Raw genomic sequence first — 15,369 nt, forward strand, 5'->3', positions numbered from 1 at the left:
TTTTAAGAAGTGAGTTTAATTTTAGATTACCCATATCTATAATTGAATCCACCATCTTTAATTTCTTGTATTTTTTTTATTCTAGAATTTTGTTCTTCATTCTTGATATTTTTTTATTTGTTTCTTGATTTTATTCATTTTTCCTTCTCACCTTATTGATCATACTCATTCTCTTTTACATCCACTATATGGCTGCGAAATTTTGTCACGGGACTGCGCATTTTGGAAAATGTTGAAAGACCACTAAGGTTATATTGTGACAATAAATCTGCAGTAATGTATTCCAATAACAACAGGAGCTCAACTAAGTCAAAACATATTGACATTAAGTTCCTGGTTGTGAAAGAAAGGGTACAGAGTGGACAGATATCCATAGAGCACATTGGGACAAACTCCATGATAGCTGATCCTCTTACTAAGGGATTGCCACCTAAGGTCTTTCATGAGCATACTGCTCATATGGGTGTGGTATTATTTGAGGATATTATGTTTTAGTGGGAGTTTGTAATTGTGGTGCTTTATGTTTGGTTGTATTGTCTGATCAGAATAAAGTATTCAGTTAAGACACTCTGTTACATTATGTTTGGTTTTGACCTCACTAAAGAGGACCAGTTGAAAATAGACATGTACTGATCACATTGCATGTAATTTTAATGCTGCACATCCATGATTGATCTATGTTGTTTGGTTGTATTGGTATATGTGACCATTGATGGGTCGAGTCACGATAAATGTGACGAATGCCGCTTTGATCCTATATTGATATAGTCAATGGATGAGATTGTTCGGAAATACCTTTTCAGTGATAGCAATTTTTGAGCTCATAAGGTTATACACAATTTAAGGAATCATATAGTACCCAAGTAGGAGATTGTTGGATTTAATCTAATAAATCTATTTGTGGGTACATATGATTAATCAATGTGTATTGCTATCTTTCAGGATAACCCACTAAAGTGATCAATTAATTTGGGTTAATGGGTATTTAAATAAATCATGGGGTTATATGTGAAGATACCAGGTTGTAATTGTGATTTGTTGAGGGGCCAAATTACAAATTTACAACATCTATAAATAAGGGGTTATGGTCCCTAATCTAGGGTTACATTCTCTTATTCTCTTCACCCCCATCTAGAGAGAAATTCGGCTATAGAGAAAACCCTAAGGTTAGAAGATCTAAAACCCATCTCAGGTTCATCTATGGATTCATGTATAAGATTCCGCTCTTTATGATTATTGTTAATCTCTTCGAATTAATTATGGCTTTATTGTTTTAGATCTCAAGTTTTTATTAGATCTAACATTAGTTACTCTTTTGATAGCTAAAAAATCCAGTCACTATATTTATGAAGAATTATAAAGTGTGAATAAAGACAAATTCTACCTCATTTTCCCGTAGAACAGATGACCAAAGAATCATGAATGCTACTGAAATTCAAGCTATATATCTGCACTATCTTTATTCATCTGGAATATTCAATAGGATTACAGAACTACGTCACTCTCTCCTGAGCTCCATGACACTGATCTTACTCTTGATTATAGAGTTCAATGTAAAAAAAAAAGTTCTTATTTTAATTCCCCCCTCCCCCTCAGTTGTTGGGTTTGTAAACCAAACGAAGTTCAAAACCTGTACATTGTGCTACCCCAGTTGGACCATCCTATCTGTTGTCTGTCTCCTACATACAAACAAACGAGAAAACAAATGTACTGCAGACGTCTTAATGGACCTTTGGATGGGCTTTCAATTGAAACTCAACTTGAGCCGAGTAGATGTCAAGCACAAGCGCAGTGAAACGTCTCATTGTTAGCCATGTCCTCAATTGTCTATAAACTACGCGGAATTCACCAAAAGTACCCAAATAAGGCTCACCGCCTATGGATTCATATGTTAAATGTACCTGGGCCAAATAAGCATGACTGATATTACTCAAACCCTGAACACTTCTCTTTTCAAACTATTTTTTTGGGTTGTTTTTTTTTTGTTGTTGTTGTTGAACAACAATATTTCAAAATTTTAGGAGATTGTATTGCAATACCTTCATCTCTTTCATGGACTTTTTTGAGCCATACAAACTTTCACAAGTCTTCAGCCTGATGCAAGTGCCATCGCATCAGGGAATTGATATGTGTTTCAAAGTTTTGCATTCTTCACATGCATCTACCTGTGTTCGCTTTTGGAAGGGTGTTTACTTGCCTAAAGGAACATTTATTAACCTTCTTTTTATTCTTTATTTGAATGATGATACCCCTTAATGAGCAGTTTCTAGTTTAAATTGTATGGATTCTAAATTTGTTGTTTATTCACTAGTAGAAAATCACGTATTCTAGACGGAATATTCTAGACGGAATTTTTTCCGTCTAGAATGTATTAAACTAGACGGAAATTTTCCGTCTAGAATATTCCGTCTAGAATAAAACATTCTAGACGGAAAATTCCGTCTATAGAATATTCCGTCTAGAATAAAACATTCTAGACGGAAAATTCCGTCTAGAATAGTATCCTAGACGGTTCTTTTAATTTTTTTTAAAATAACCAGGTATTCTAGACGGAAATTTCCGTCTAGGATACATCCTAGACGGAAATTTCCGTCTAGAATAACTGCTCATTTAAAAAAAAAATAAAAGCTCGTCAAAACCCCCACCCGACCCTCCTTTCCCCCCAAAATGGAAATTTTCATCCCAAAATTGAATTTTTTCCGTAACAAGCAGCCTCATCCCCCTAAATCCTCAACTCCAAGCTCACCCCCTGACCCCTCCCTCCACGGCCTCCACCACCTCTCCCGCCTTCTCTCCTCCTCACCGGACCCCTTACCGAACTCCCACATCCTCTCCTCCGCGTGCCACCTCATCTCCTCCTCCGCCGCCACAGTCGTACACGCAGAGCGGTGGGGTTCGGCCGTTTGGGCTGTCGAAGTTGACGTCGGTGACGGGGACCACGGCGAGGTTCTTGAACCCTAATTGGCCGACCCTGGTGGAGTTTAGAGGGTGGTGCTTCTCGAGGGAGTGTTGGAGGATGGTGATGGAGATCGGGTTGTTCAATGGCGGGGTCTTGAGGCGGGAGCAGAGGCAGAGGCGGTGGGGTTTTGTGCAGCGGTGGCAAAATGGTCTTCTTGAGGGGGTGGTGGCCATGGGGATTCTAGGGTTAGGGTTAGGGTTTGGAGTTTGGAGGAGGAGGAGATTGGTGACGTTAGAGAGGAAACGAGTCTGAATTGGTGAGAGGCTTTTAAGGTTTGAGCCAGGGTTTAGAAACACCATTGTCAGGTGAGAATATTTGTTCGAAACAAGATTATAAATTGTTAGGAATTTTTTTCTCCCAATTTCTTGTTTTGTATTTGTAGGAAAAATAATAACAAGTTTGAATCTGGAGTTTTTCATTAAATAAGGCTTACAAGTGATATTAAAAAATCCGAGAGATTTCAACATGGATTCCACAGTCTTGAGTTCGATTCCAGGTTGGGCTATAAAAAAGAAGTCTTTTATCTTCGAATAAATTCCGTTACGTAATTCTCTTATGCTATATAGACGTGGGTTGTTTCAAAGTTGTTTGATCTGTTATGAAACATTATTTAGATTTTTTTTTAAAAAGTCTTGAACAAATTGATGCTAGGTTGTTTTTCTTTCAATAGATAGACAAATAGGTTTCAAAGAAATTTTAAATATCGAAAGATCTCAAAATGTTATTTGTAAATACATCCTTCATAAATACATCCCTTACATTTAAGATCAGTTACATCAATAGCAATTTTTAACATTCTTTATCTTTTTACTCTGTGAACAAGAGCAATCACACGAAGGATATGTATTCTATTTAGGTCTTCTCCATAATATGTGCATATAATCACATATTAATCAATGTGCTTTGGTGTCTATAATGCCAAAAAATGTCAAACTCCAAGACTCAAGCAAGGTTGAGTTTGTCACGTTGATCCTGAACATGTTCAAACTTCTGACTAATCCATGACCAAATCCAACACTACCTAAACATTTCACTTTGCCAATAGCAATAATAGTGCCTCCCATAGAGAGTGCATACCACCAGCCTAACAAAACTCTACAAGATCTAACAAAAACCAAAATAAAAACCTCTCGGATACATCGGAGGTTTATTAGGAGAGCTTATGTTTTAGTCGCCATGTTTTTTCGTCGGTGCTCATGTGTTTAATCTTTGAGAAGGGGGTAATGGTAGGTTCTGTATGAAACCATCACCTCTATAATCTGGCATCTCTACAGTCATTGGCATCATTGCTAACTAAGATGAAGTCCTTTGTGCTTTTCCCTATGAAAATTGAAGTCGTGAAACCATATTTATGTTAATACAGAGCAGCCAACTTAGACCACTTTCATCCCTATTCAATTGAATGATTGATAGAAATATATATCCTATGGAATAACTATAAGATTCTTGAAGATGATGATAGTGATAGATATTGATGTTAAGTTGGATTGCTTTGTTAATTTTGGGATGATTATGGACTTGGTTTAGGAATTTTTTATTCATTAAAATATTGATGTTTTTTACATTTTGTTGAATTGTGTTTTGGCATTTAATTAAAGGCCTTGTACTCATTGAACTTGGATTCTTTTTTGTTATTTACATGCTTGTCATTTTCCTTGCAAGCTCTTAACATTTCTATTTGTTATTCAACTATGTTTTAAAATTTTCCATCTTCTTGTGAGTCGTGAATATATGGCTCTACACAATACACCTAATTATTTAACTGCCACACGTCTATAAATTATCTTACAGTATTAAATCATCGATAAATACATATGGAAAGTGATATGATTCATATCATGATTTGAAGCCTTGATATGAAAAATTTAGAAAAAAGAAGTGGTATTTGGCCCATTTATGTGGACTCACTGTAAATATGGAGTCTCCATCTGTTACTTCTACATAATTTGACAAAGTTTACCTTCTATTTATCATGTAGTAATAAGTCGTGGTTTCTCTATGATTTGATCCTGTGCTGTGCTGGGAGTTACACATTTACTCATCTTTCATAAAATAATAACTTATATCTGCGGTGCTTTCTCATAATTCTTCTTTTTTCTTGTAATAGCTAGTTGTTTATTATTGTTTTTTTTAAAACATCACAGGTTATGTGGACAGTGGATCACTAAATGTTGGTCCCAGTAGATCATGGAAATCCATGGAAATGGAAAAAGAGTTCTCACTAGAGAAGCTGCTCGATATTAATGATTCCATGAGCCGATGTGCTGCAACAGCGTCTGCCACAAGTTCTATTAATCAAAAACTTGCAAGGCATAGGGACATACTTCACGAATATACACAGGTAATTTTTTGCGTGTTTCTTGTTTCCAGGTGCATTTGAACTTGATCCAAATAGTTCTTCCATACCTCGATTTCTGTTCTGTGAGGTCAATCCTTACTCTCTGTTGCTTCATTTATGACTCATCTTAATCATATGTTTTATCGTAAGCGTCCAACCGACTCAAACATTCTTTCTCTCATTCTCAATTGAAGCCACCTCAGTAATCTTGCTAAGACACTCATTTATCAGTTCATCTTGGTATTATTATCGACGGACAGGTTTTTGTAAAATGTCATGATTAAAACATAGTCATTTCCTGTCCAACATTCTAACAGTTAAAGAGCGGCTAGTTCTATAACCTTACAAAGGTTTCCTTTTCTCATGTGTCTTAAATATCAATATAGTACTCATTCACCAGTTTAGTCAGCGAAACTTCTGGCTTTGTTTTAATCTATGGATAACCACTTCATCATCATACCGGTCCTGAGGTGCAATAATAATTATGCACAAGTTCACTGGAGATATAAGTTATCTGCTTTTGTTTTTATTGTTTCTTACTTCTACATTGTTTACCATTTCAGACCATGCTTACGCTCAGAATGATGAGGAAGAAGGTGAAGAAGGAGGCCTGAGTAAATGTATAGGGAAGGAGTTGAAGAAGCTTCAGCAGTGTCATAGCTATTGTAAATAATTTATGTAAAAATTTGTAAACAATTTATGTATCTCTCTACTATTTTGGTGAATGTATTATTTGAATATAATGAAATTTGATATTAGAATATAATTAGATTGTGTTGGATATGAATAAAATTTGTTGTTTGATATTGTGTATGTGCACTCAAAGTAGATTCTGCAAAAAAAAAAAAAAAAACTACTGTAGCATAACATCCTAGACGGAAATTCTGTCTAGGATGCTCAAATTTCGTCTAGAATAGCTTATTTTTTATAAAAAAAATTAAAAACCTCCTAGATGGAAATTCCGTCTAGGATGATTATTCTAGATGGAATTTTCTGTCTAGAATAATCATCCTAGACGGAAATTTTTTCCGTCTAGGATGCAGTATTCTAGACGGAATTTCCGTCTAGAATATTCCGTCTAGGATGTATTCTAGACGGAATTTCCGTCTAGAATACTACATTCTAGACGGAAACATCCTAGATATGTATTCTAGACGGAATTCCGTCTAGAATACATATCCTAGACGGAATTTTGAGTATCCTAGACGGAATTTTCCGTCTAGGATACCTTAATTTTCACTTGTGATTTTTCCCCCTTCTTAAAGTTATGGCAGATCCATTGTGCACTTGATAAATGACAGTTGATTTCAAACGTTCTATTAGCGGTTGGAATACCAAATCTATTTGTTGTTGTTGTTTGCTGTAAGTGACCAAAAATGCTTGAAGGAAGTGGTTGCTCTCCTTGCCCTTTGTTTTTTTATTTAAATTACGTATCAGTTTCCATATTAAAGGAAGGGGTTTTACCTCATGAGTTTTGAATATAGTCTTTCATATTTTATTAGTTATCTCTTTCTTATAGCTTCATCTTGGAATGCTTTTATTTTGCAAACCTTTGATGTGCAATTGTTAGTGACATGATATATGATGGTGTATCACATTTTCATACTTATGCAGGCGAAGAAATTTTAATGGCTTCAACCAGAAAATCTAGAGGCGTGAACAACCGCTTTGCTAAAATAAATGAAGAATGGGCTGATATAGATGCAACAAATGCGAATAAAAATAGGCCACACATAAGTACTTTTGTTATATTGGCAAAATTTTTGCTTTCTTTTGTGATTAATTTGTTCAATAATCAAGGAAAATGCCTATTGTTGGATCTTTGATTCATTGTTCATCTTTTGAACGGTTGTTTCACATTATTGGCCTTTTAATTTTTTTTTAGATGAGATGACGCATTCTACGCCTTATTCCCTGAATGATCTATTGCACATAATATTATTCTTCAAGTTTTATTTTCTAGAACTGATTGTCTTGTAGTTAATACAGAAGTTGTTTGCTAACTTTCCATATTTTCTTGGCATTTCACATTCACAGAAAAAAAAATTATCTGACATGTTTGGGCCTCAATGGAGCAAAGAGGAGCTCGAGCGGTTCTATGAAGCTTATCGGAAACATGGTAAGGATTAGAGAAGGTTACCTCATTGTTGGAGGCTTGATTTTGATTTAAAAGTATTTTAGTTAACAGCATACCTGCAAGCAATAATGTAGTTACAGGTCTCCCTAATATAATGCAATCATTTATTCATTTGGATATTCAGGTGCCTGGTACAGTTAGGAATAGATCATCAGACATGGTTGAAGCTCTTTACAATATGAACAAGGTCAGAGTGCTCTTTTCACTGACAAGCTATATTTAGTGCTTTGTGTAGCATTGATTCGATGAGTGTCTCCCAACTGTCACTCAATTATATGTACAATTATTTATGTTGATTTTTAGGAGTATTTTTGGTTAACCCGCTATGAGCTACGAGGATTTCACTGCGAGCCTTCATGAGAATGAATGTTGATATGCGATTTATGACTTTGATTTTGTCACCGAGGAGAACTGTCAGAAGAACAAGTTCTTCTTCATTCCTTGGTAAATTACTAATTTTTTTCTATAATATATGGATTTAGGTTGCGGTAATGATCTGTAGTTGTTTTCCCTTGCATGAAGGTCTCCAGACATTGCGAGGGTGAGAAGTAAGATGCTCTATGCAAGCTCCAACGACAGGTTCAAGAGGGAGTTGGATGGTATTTAGGTGGAGCTGCAAGTCACCGATCCTACTACAGAGATGGGCCTTGATGTTATTCGAGGTCGTGCCAATTGAGTATGTTTCTCATTGCGGTCTGGTTGCTTTAATGATGTTCATAGATCCGTGGGTAGCGACTTTACTAGATACCGCATAGACTTGTGGTTTCAGGTTATATTACATACAAACTTTCTTGTTCTTAACCCCGTATTGTTGGGCTGTCGCATATTTGTTATTTTGTGGAATCTATGTGATGAATCATGAATGTTTGTCTACTTGTAGCCTGACATCTACAAGGTCATGACATGTAATATTTTATGTTTAGCCTGTAGGGAAGCACTCTCTTTTCTATATTTTTGTAGTGAATGCTTGATCCTTTGGATGTTGGTGTGTTTTGAAATACACGTATGGTTTAATGCCTTCCATCTTTGGTCCTCTCATTCACCTTTGTAAGCAATGGGCATTGTTATTACTTGCTTGCAAGCTTATTTTGTCTGTAGTATGCCAACAAACTCTATAGGTTTACTTTTATTAGGATGACCCTTTTGATGAGGTTGGCATATAGTTATCATATTTTATATGCTTGACTTGTATTTGGAATCTTAAGAACAAAATAGAAGGGATGATCTGGAATCTCTTGGGTTTGTTCTCACATATTTTTAAAGAGGAAGGTCTGGTGTCTATCTCAACTTTATTTTTAATAGCTTTGTCCATAGTATGGTGTAACAAAAGTTTGATTTTCTTGTTGTTTCTGGTCTTCCCTGGCAAGGTCTAAAAGCTAGAACAAAGAAGTAGAAATATGAAAAAATTAGTTAAAGAAAAGTTATCATCTCTATTGAGGTAAGATCTAATTCACATAATGAAGTTGAGAGCCTTGACGACATCTTTTCTTACTTTTCTTAATAATGACTAAATAGATATATAAATTTTTAATCATGACAACATTGATATATTATCTTCAAGCATTTTGTCGTGTATATCCTACATAATTTGAATCCAACTTCCACTACTGTCGTTCACTACGTTTTGACGACAAACCTAATTATTCATAACTTAAAAGAGTATTTCAGTAATAGTTCGAAGCTCACAGCAAGCAATGCCCTTCATTATCTAAAGTCTAGAAGATATATTTCAGGATAAGAGGGAAAATATGATGAATTCCTCAATGTCATGAAGGACTTCAAGAGCTCAAGGTTGAAAACTTCTAAATTTGGGCTACTTTAATTGCTTGTTAATTGTATCCCTTTGCTTTAATTTTTTGTGTTATTTATTGGTTTTAGGATTGACACGGTGGGGTTATAGCGAGGGTGAAAGAGTTATTTAGGGGGCATAAAGATCTAATTCTACGGTTTATTACTTTACTGCCGAGAGGTTACGAGATCAAGCCCCTTGAAGAAAAGAAGCCTGTGGAGGTTGAGGAAGCGATTACTTTTGTAAGTAAAATAAAGATATATGTTGATCTTTTAATTACTATTATTTTCAGATTTTATGTTAACCAGACCTTTCACCAAATGATTCTATCACATTTATCATCAAATTCCTTAAAATCAGGGCTATTTCAAAATTAGGGAAACCAATATATGCCTTTTTGGTACGTAATTTCATTGGTCATAAAATTACTTTTTAGAAAGTGTGAAAAAACATTCAAGGAAAAAATATGAATAGAAATTGTGGAGCGAAATACATGCATCATCGATATTTTAAACTGAAGGTGAAGATATTAATTACGCAAACAATTAATGTAAATTCAACGACTGACATACAAATTACTAAATTTCGTACTTCAAATTTAGTATGGTTAGCGCTCCAATACATGTTTTAACTATTTCAGGACCAAGTATAAAACTACAATCAACACAGAACACTTCTTTTTCTCCCTTTTTCAGTAAGAACAATTTAAAAAATCAACATACTTCCACGTTTACAATCTTGTATGTATGCATTTGCGTGCAGCTGTATCTGTGTGCGCTTGTGTTTGTGTGTGTCACTCTGTATGTTGGTGGGTGTGTTTTGTGTGTGTTCAAGACCCGTATTAGTTTGTATCTTATATGTATGTTATAATAAATATAATATCAAGATCCGTTAAGTGTTGCCTGCAACTCTATGAGGATCGGTTGTACCATCCATGGCCACTCCAGCAATAGCAGCAATTTTTTCTTTCTTTTATTTTTTTCAGCTGAAATAATTTACAAAACCAAACCTCCTTCCAAGATCAAATCTTATCCAAAGTTTAAAGATCTCTTAGTGACTGAAAAGGTAGCTTCGGGCCTGAAGTGTGGGAAATCTGGATCTAAAAAAACATGTCACATATTCGTTTACCTAAAAATATAGGTAAAGACTGCATTCTTGTCTGCATTGCATTCTTTCAATGACTTGCTTATGAAATAGGTTTCTTTTTCTTTTTTTAACCTCTAGATAATGTATGCAATACACTTTTGGGGTCTATTATATTTTGAACTGACTATTTTTATGTTCCTAGCACAATTGGATGAAATGGTAGATGGCCATAGATCAAAAGATTCACAAGAGTTAGATCATGTGCTTTAAAACTTGGCAAGAGTTCTATGAGGTTTAATACTATAACCTATTATCTCCAATCTAGAGTTGACTATGCAATTTCGTGACTTTTGAATGGATATTTGCCATAAAGAACTTACGTCAGCTGGTTGGCTTAAATGGTAGAGTAGAAGAAATTTGTGCTAACTTCACCTATTGTTTCCTACGAGTGTATACGCGTTCTTGACGAATAACATTATATATTGATTTATTTTTTATCTGGTTATTTACCTTTTTCTTTGTTTTCGTTATTCGTAGAAAATGGAAAGAATTGTCAGGAGTCACCGCAGCAGATCACTTACTCGTCGTATCATCTCAGCTACATACCCTCTTCGTTTATAACATTATGATGTCACAGGCATAGGCAACCCAAGGAGTTTATCACCATCCTTAGCATTAGAGAAAAAATATTGGGAGGATGCCAAACTGTAAGGACCATAAATTTTCGATACTAGTTAAAATATTTTTCTGGTATTTTAAAATATTTAATTATGATTTTTAAAAGTATATTTTATTTTTTCGATTTCCTATAATTTCTATGATTTAAAAATCTGATTATATAATTATTTAAATGATTTTGATATTTATAAATTTATTTTGTACTGTAAAAAATTTCTAGAATTAATTTGTTGTGTTATCGGTACTATCCGTATTATTTTAAATAATATATTGTATTATTAATATTATTATAAATTATTTCATATAATACATGGTATTATTAATTACGTGTTTTTGGTATAATTTGTTGAATTATTCTACTGTTACATATTTTCTGTCGTATTAGTATAACTAGTAAGTTTTACTGTGTATATAATTATCCCATAATTATTTAATTTTAAATTTAAGTAAAAATATTTTTATTATTAATTATTCTTGTTTAATTATACAATATGGGTATATTTTGACTATTTCGTATTAACTATTGTATTAGCTCAACGTGTACGTTTTTTATTGTAGATAATTATTATGCAATTAGTTTAATTTTTAAGTACCCAAAAGTATTTATTTTAATTATTTTAAACCCCAACCCTAACTTATCCTATATATATATAAATAGTCTTTTCTCTTTTCTTTTTCATTTTCACATCAGCCGCCACTGTACTTCTTCCATTATATATATAAATAGTCTTTTCTCTTTTCTTTTTCATTTTCACATCAGCCGCCACTGTACTTCTTCCATCTCTCTCCTTCTCTTCTTCACGAACCCGACACCACCGCCTCCGACACCCCAAAACCACCGCCGGCCACCTGAGCGCCACCTCCCCTTGTCGCCGACCATCGCCGCTGCAGTCCGAGCTCTCCCCCGCGCCGCTGACCAAAACCCGACGCCAGATCCAGAGCTCCCGCGTCGCCTTCCCCTTGCTGCCGCCCTGACCGCCGCTTGCAGCCGGCCACCCCCACGCCTCAGCCAGCCGAGCACCTGCGACCTTCAGCCCGCTGCATCGTCGGATCCGACAGACCCAATCCAGCCCCCGTCGGCCTTTCCTCCGACGCGATCGAGCTCGGCGCCCTCTCCCTAACCGCGGCCCAGCCTGCACCGCCTCTTAGCGCCATGGTGCCTGGCTGCCCCGCGCCGACGACCACAAGCCCTACACCTCCCTCGCCGCGCCACCTCTGACCCCACACCACTGCCACACTGCTACAAACGCCGGCGACCACCATGCGACGCTAGCACCCGCTGCCCGGTGTCACCGCGTTCGAATGCCGTGACCCTCCGGCCGTCAAGTCGACTTGTTCGACAAACCCCGAGCTCAAGATACCGCCATCCCTTATCTGTCATTCCCCATTATTTATATCTGTTAATAATTTAATTGATAGAATTAGCTGAATGTTATAACCTGCCGTGGCAATTTTGCTGAAAGACTTTTAATCTATATCATCAGTAATATGTAAATGACATTTTCAGACAATTATAAAGAAGTTAAGAATTTAGTCGACACGGAAATCATTTTAAGATAATTATAATAATTTAAAAGAATTATTTGGGAATGATAGTGTAGCTTAATGCTTAAGAAAATAACTTTAAAAGAGGAATCGGGGATTAATTGAGAAAAGATTATGTTCCTGTTATCGTAGCTGTTGTTATGATTTATCATTTCTTATTTTGATTATCGATATGCCATGAATTATTGCACATATTGGTTGCATTGGATGTTTCATGTGTGGTTGAGAATCATTAGGGAGTATATGACTATCAGGGACCTGGTATGACCGTAGGGTCGTAGAATCTCGGGCTGTGTAGTTACCTGGAGATTCACGGGGAGAGATGCGGGGGGGCGGGTGGGGGATGAGGGGAGGGAGGAGGAGGGGGTCGGTTGGGGGGCGGGGGCCATGGGGGGGGGTGAGGGGGTGGCGGTGTGTGTGGGGGCGGGGGGGTGGGTGCGCGGGGGGGGGGGGGGCGGGGTGGGGGGGGGGGGGGGGGGGGGGGGGGGGGGGGGGGGGAGGGGGGGGGGTGTATTGGTTGAGGGGGTGTATATTCCGGGCTCGCGCTGGTGAAGTTTGTGTAGTCACCGGGGTGGGTCTGATGAGTTGAGATATTTGTGTATTCTGGGCTCGCGCTGGTGAAGTTTGTGTAGTCACCGGGGTGGGTCTGATGAGTTGAGATATTTGTGTATTCTGGGCTCGCGCTGGTGAAGTTTGTGTAGTCACCGGGGTGGGTCTGATGAGTTGAGATATTTGTGTATTCTGGGCTCGCGCTGGTGAAGTTTGTGTAGTCACCGGGGTGGGTCTGAGGGGCTGAGATATTGTGATTGTGGTTGTTTGAGATGAGTGATGGGATAGTTAGTTACATGACCTCGATTCTTGGCTAAGTATGATTCTTGTGAAATATAGATCAATTGTGTTTCTTTTCATGCATAGATCGGGATTAATATTTAATTATTTACAATTCGAGACATATGGTATATACATGAGGGTTTCCTTGTTTGGATTATTTCGCTCGACGTACTACGTCTCTTGTTGTAGATTTTTGAGTATTAATTTCATCTAGTGTATGCCATTGTGACTTGTACGATTGTTTCTGATCGTTAGCTGCATGAACTCGTTACCTGATCGCTTTTGGATGGTTTATGTTATCATGTTTTAGTAGTGTTTTCATGTTGATTTGTGGATTTCAGTTGTACGTTCTTTTGTTGTTTCTGTTATCGTATCGTTTTTCGCATTGGATTTCCGTTCGTTCTATTTTTCTTTGTGGGGTCGGGTCTTGCCGTGCGCCATGCACCTGACGTACACCTGTTTTCTCTGGTGTACGTCAGACTTAGATGAAGAACAGGTTCAGCTGGGAGATCATTAGGAGCCAGAGGATTCTCAGCAGGAGTGCCCTGCAGACGGAGCAGAAGAAGATGAAGATTAGTTATTGGTCCTCCGTTTTCTTTTGTACTACCTTCCATTTCTATTTGATCAGTGTATTTTGTATCTTTTCAGTATTCATTTGTTCATATTTGTATAAGGGCATGTTTGACCCGTATTTTATGTCTCGGATGTTACCCCATTTGTGATATGATATTTCTTTATTCTGAGTTTGTCTATTATATTCTTGTTGATTGTGATCGGGGACCTGTGACTTCGCATTGTTTTTATTTTCAGACTCTTAGCGTATTAGATTGAGAAGAAAAGAAAAGAGAAAAATAATGATATTATATATTTCTTCTCAATCTAATACGTCGCGGGCTTGTTCACGTCCCAATTCCTCGGTATTTTGGGAAGCGGGGCGTGACAGGTTTTTTTTGTGACCCATGCAGGTCACGGTCCCAAGTCCTCACTAGTAAGAATATAGTGGACAATTTAGATACATATCATATTTCATCCGTGAGACTATTCTTGAGCTCTTATCCTATTTTCTCGATATATTTCGTTTCATCCCTACCTTATCACTTTTGACTCCAGAACGTCCCACTATTCTTGTCTCGTAACTTCCCCTTATTCCTTGTTTCTTGTCTCCTCTGTTTATGGATATCATTTCATATCTGTCCTTAGGGTTCTTATTTTAATTCCGAGGGCGGAATTTGTTTTAAGGTGGGTAGAATGTAAGGACCATGAATTTTCGATACTAGTTAAAATACTTTTCTGGTATTTTAAAATATTTAATTATGATTTTTAAAAGTGTATTTTATTTTTTTGATTTCCTATAATTTCTATGATTTAAAAATCTGATTATATAATTATTTAAATGATTTTGATATTTATAAATTTATTTTGTACTGTAAAAAATTTCTAGAATTAATTTGTTGTGTTATCGGTACTATCCGTATTATTTTAATTAATTTGTTGTGTTATCGGTACTATCCGTATTATTTTAAATAATATATTGTATTATTAATATTATTATAAATTATTTCATATAATACATGGTATTATTAATTACGTGTTTTTGGTATAATTTGTTGAATTATTCTACTGTTACATATTTTCTGTCGTATTAGTATAACTAGTACGTTTTACTGTGTATATAATTATCCCATAATTATTTGATTTTAAATGTAAGTAAATATATTTTTATTATTAATTATTCTTGTTAAATTGTATAATATGTGTATATTTCTACTATTTCGTATCAACTGTTGTATTAGCATAACGTGTGCGTTTTTAATTGTAGATAATTATCCCGTAATTAATTTGATTTTTAAATACCAGTAATTATTTCTTTTTAATTATTTTTGTTTTAACCTTAACCCTAACCCTAATTACCTATATATATATAAATATACCTACTCCTGTTCATCATCCCCGCCGCCTATCACCTCTCTCTCTCTCTCTTCATATTTTCACGCCGCCGAGAGCTC

At 36.1% G+C, this 15,369-nt stretch overlaps 1 protein-coding gene across 2 annotated transcripts; it reads left to right on the top strand.

Annotated features, from left to right (window-relative positions):
• Positions 2,662–6,034, top strand: LOC109846385 (Golgi SNAP receptor complex member 1-2-like). 2 transcript variants are annotated; one of them, XR_002248474.1, is made up of 3 exons: positions 2,662–3,264; positions 5,104–5,300; positions 5,861–6,034. XR_002248474.1 is itself a non-coding variant. In XM_020415618.1 (3 exons), exons 1-3 carry the CDS (start codon positions 3,425–3,427, stop codon positions 5,909–5,911), a joined length of 279 nt encoding a protein of 92 aa, XP_020271207.1. In that variant the 5' UTR covers positions 3,274–3,424; the 3' UTR covers positions 5,912–6,034. The 2 variants fall into 2 exon arrangements, 1 of the variants encoding a protein (XP_020271207.1); XM_020415618.1 differs by lacking the exon at positions 2,662–3,264 and adding an exon at positions 3,274–3,455.

The sequence above is a fragment of the Asparagus officinalis genome, chromosome 6 (assembly GCF_001876935.1).
Source record: "Asparagus officinalis chromosome 6, Aspof.V1, whole genome shotgun sequence".
Lineage (NCBI taxonomy): Eukaryota > Viridiplantae > Streptophyta > Magnoliopsida > Asparagales > Asparagaceae > Asparagus > Asparagus officinalis.

Bases quoted from the DNA above. Each gene is read 5' to 3' on its own strand.
- LOC109846385 (XM_020415618.1), top strand. From the start codon at position 3,425: ATGGATTCCACAGTCTTGAGTTCGATTCCAG. The intron at 3,456-5,103 runs GTTGGGCTATAA...AAAACATCACAG, and splicing joins AGTCTTGAGTTCGATTCCAG to GTTATGTGGACAGTGGATCA. The intron at 5,301-5,860 runs GTAATTTTTTGC...TTACCATTTCAG, and splicing joins TACTTCACGAATATACACAG to ACCATGCTTACGCTCAGAAT.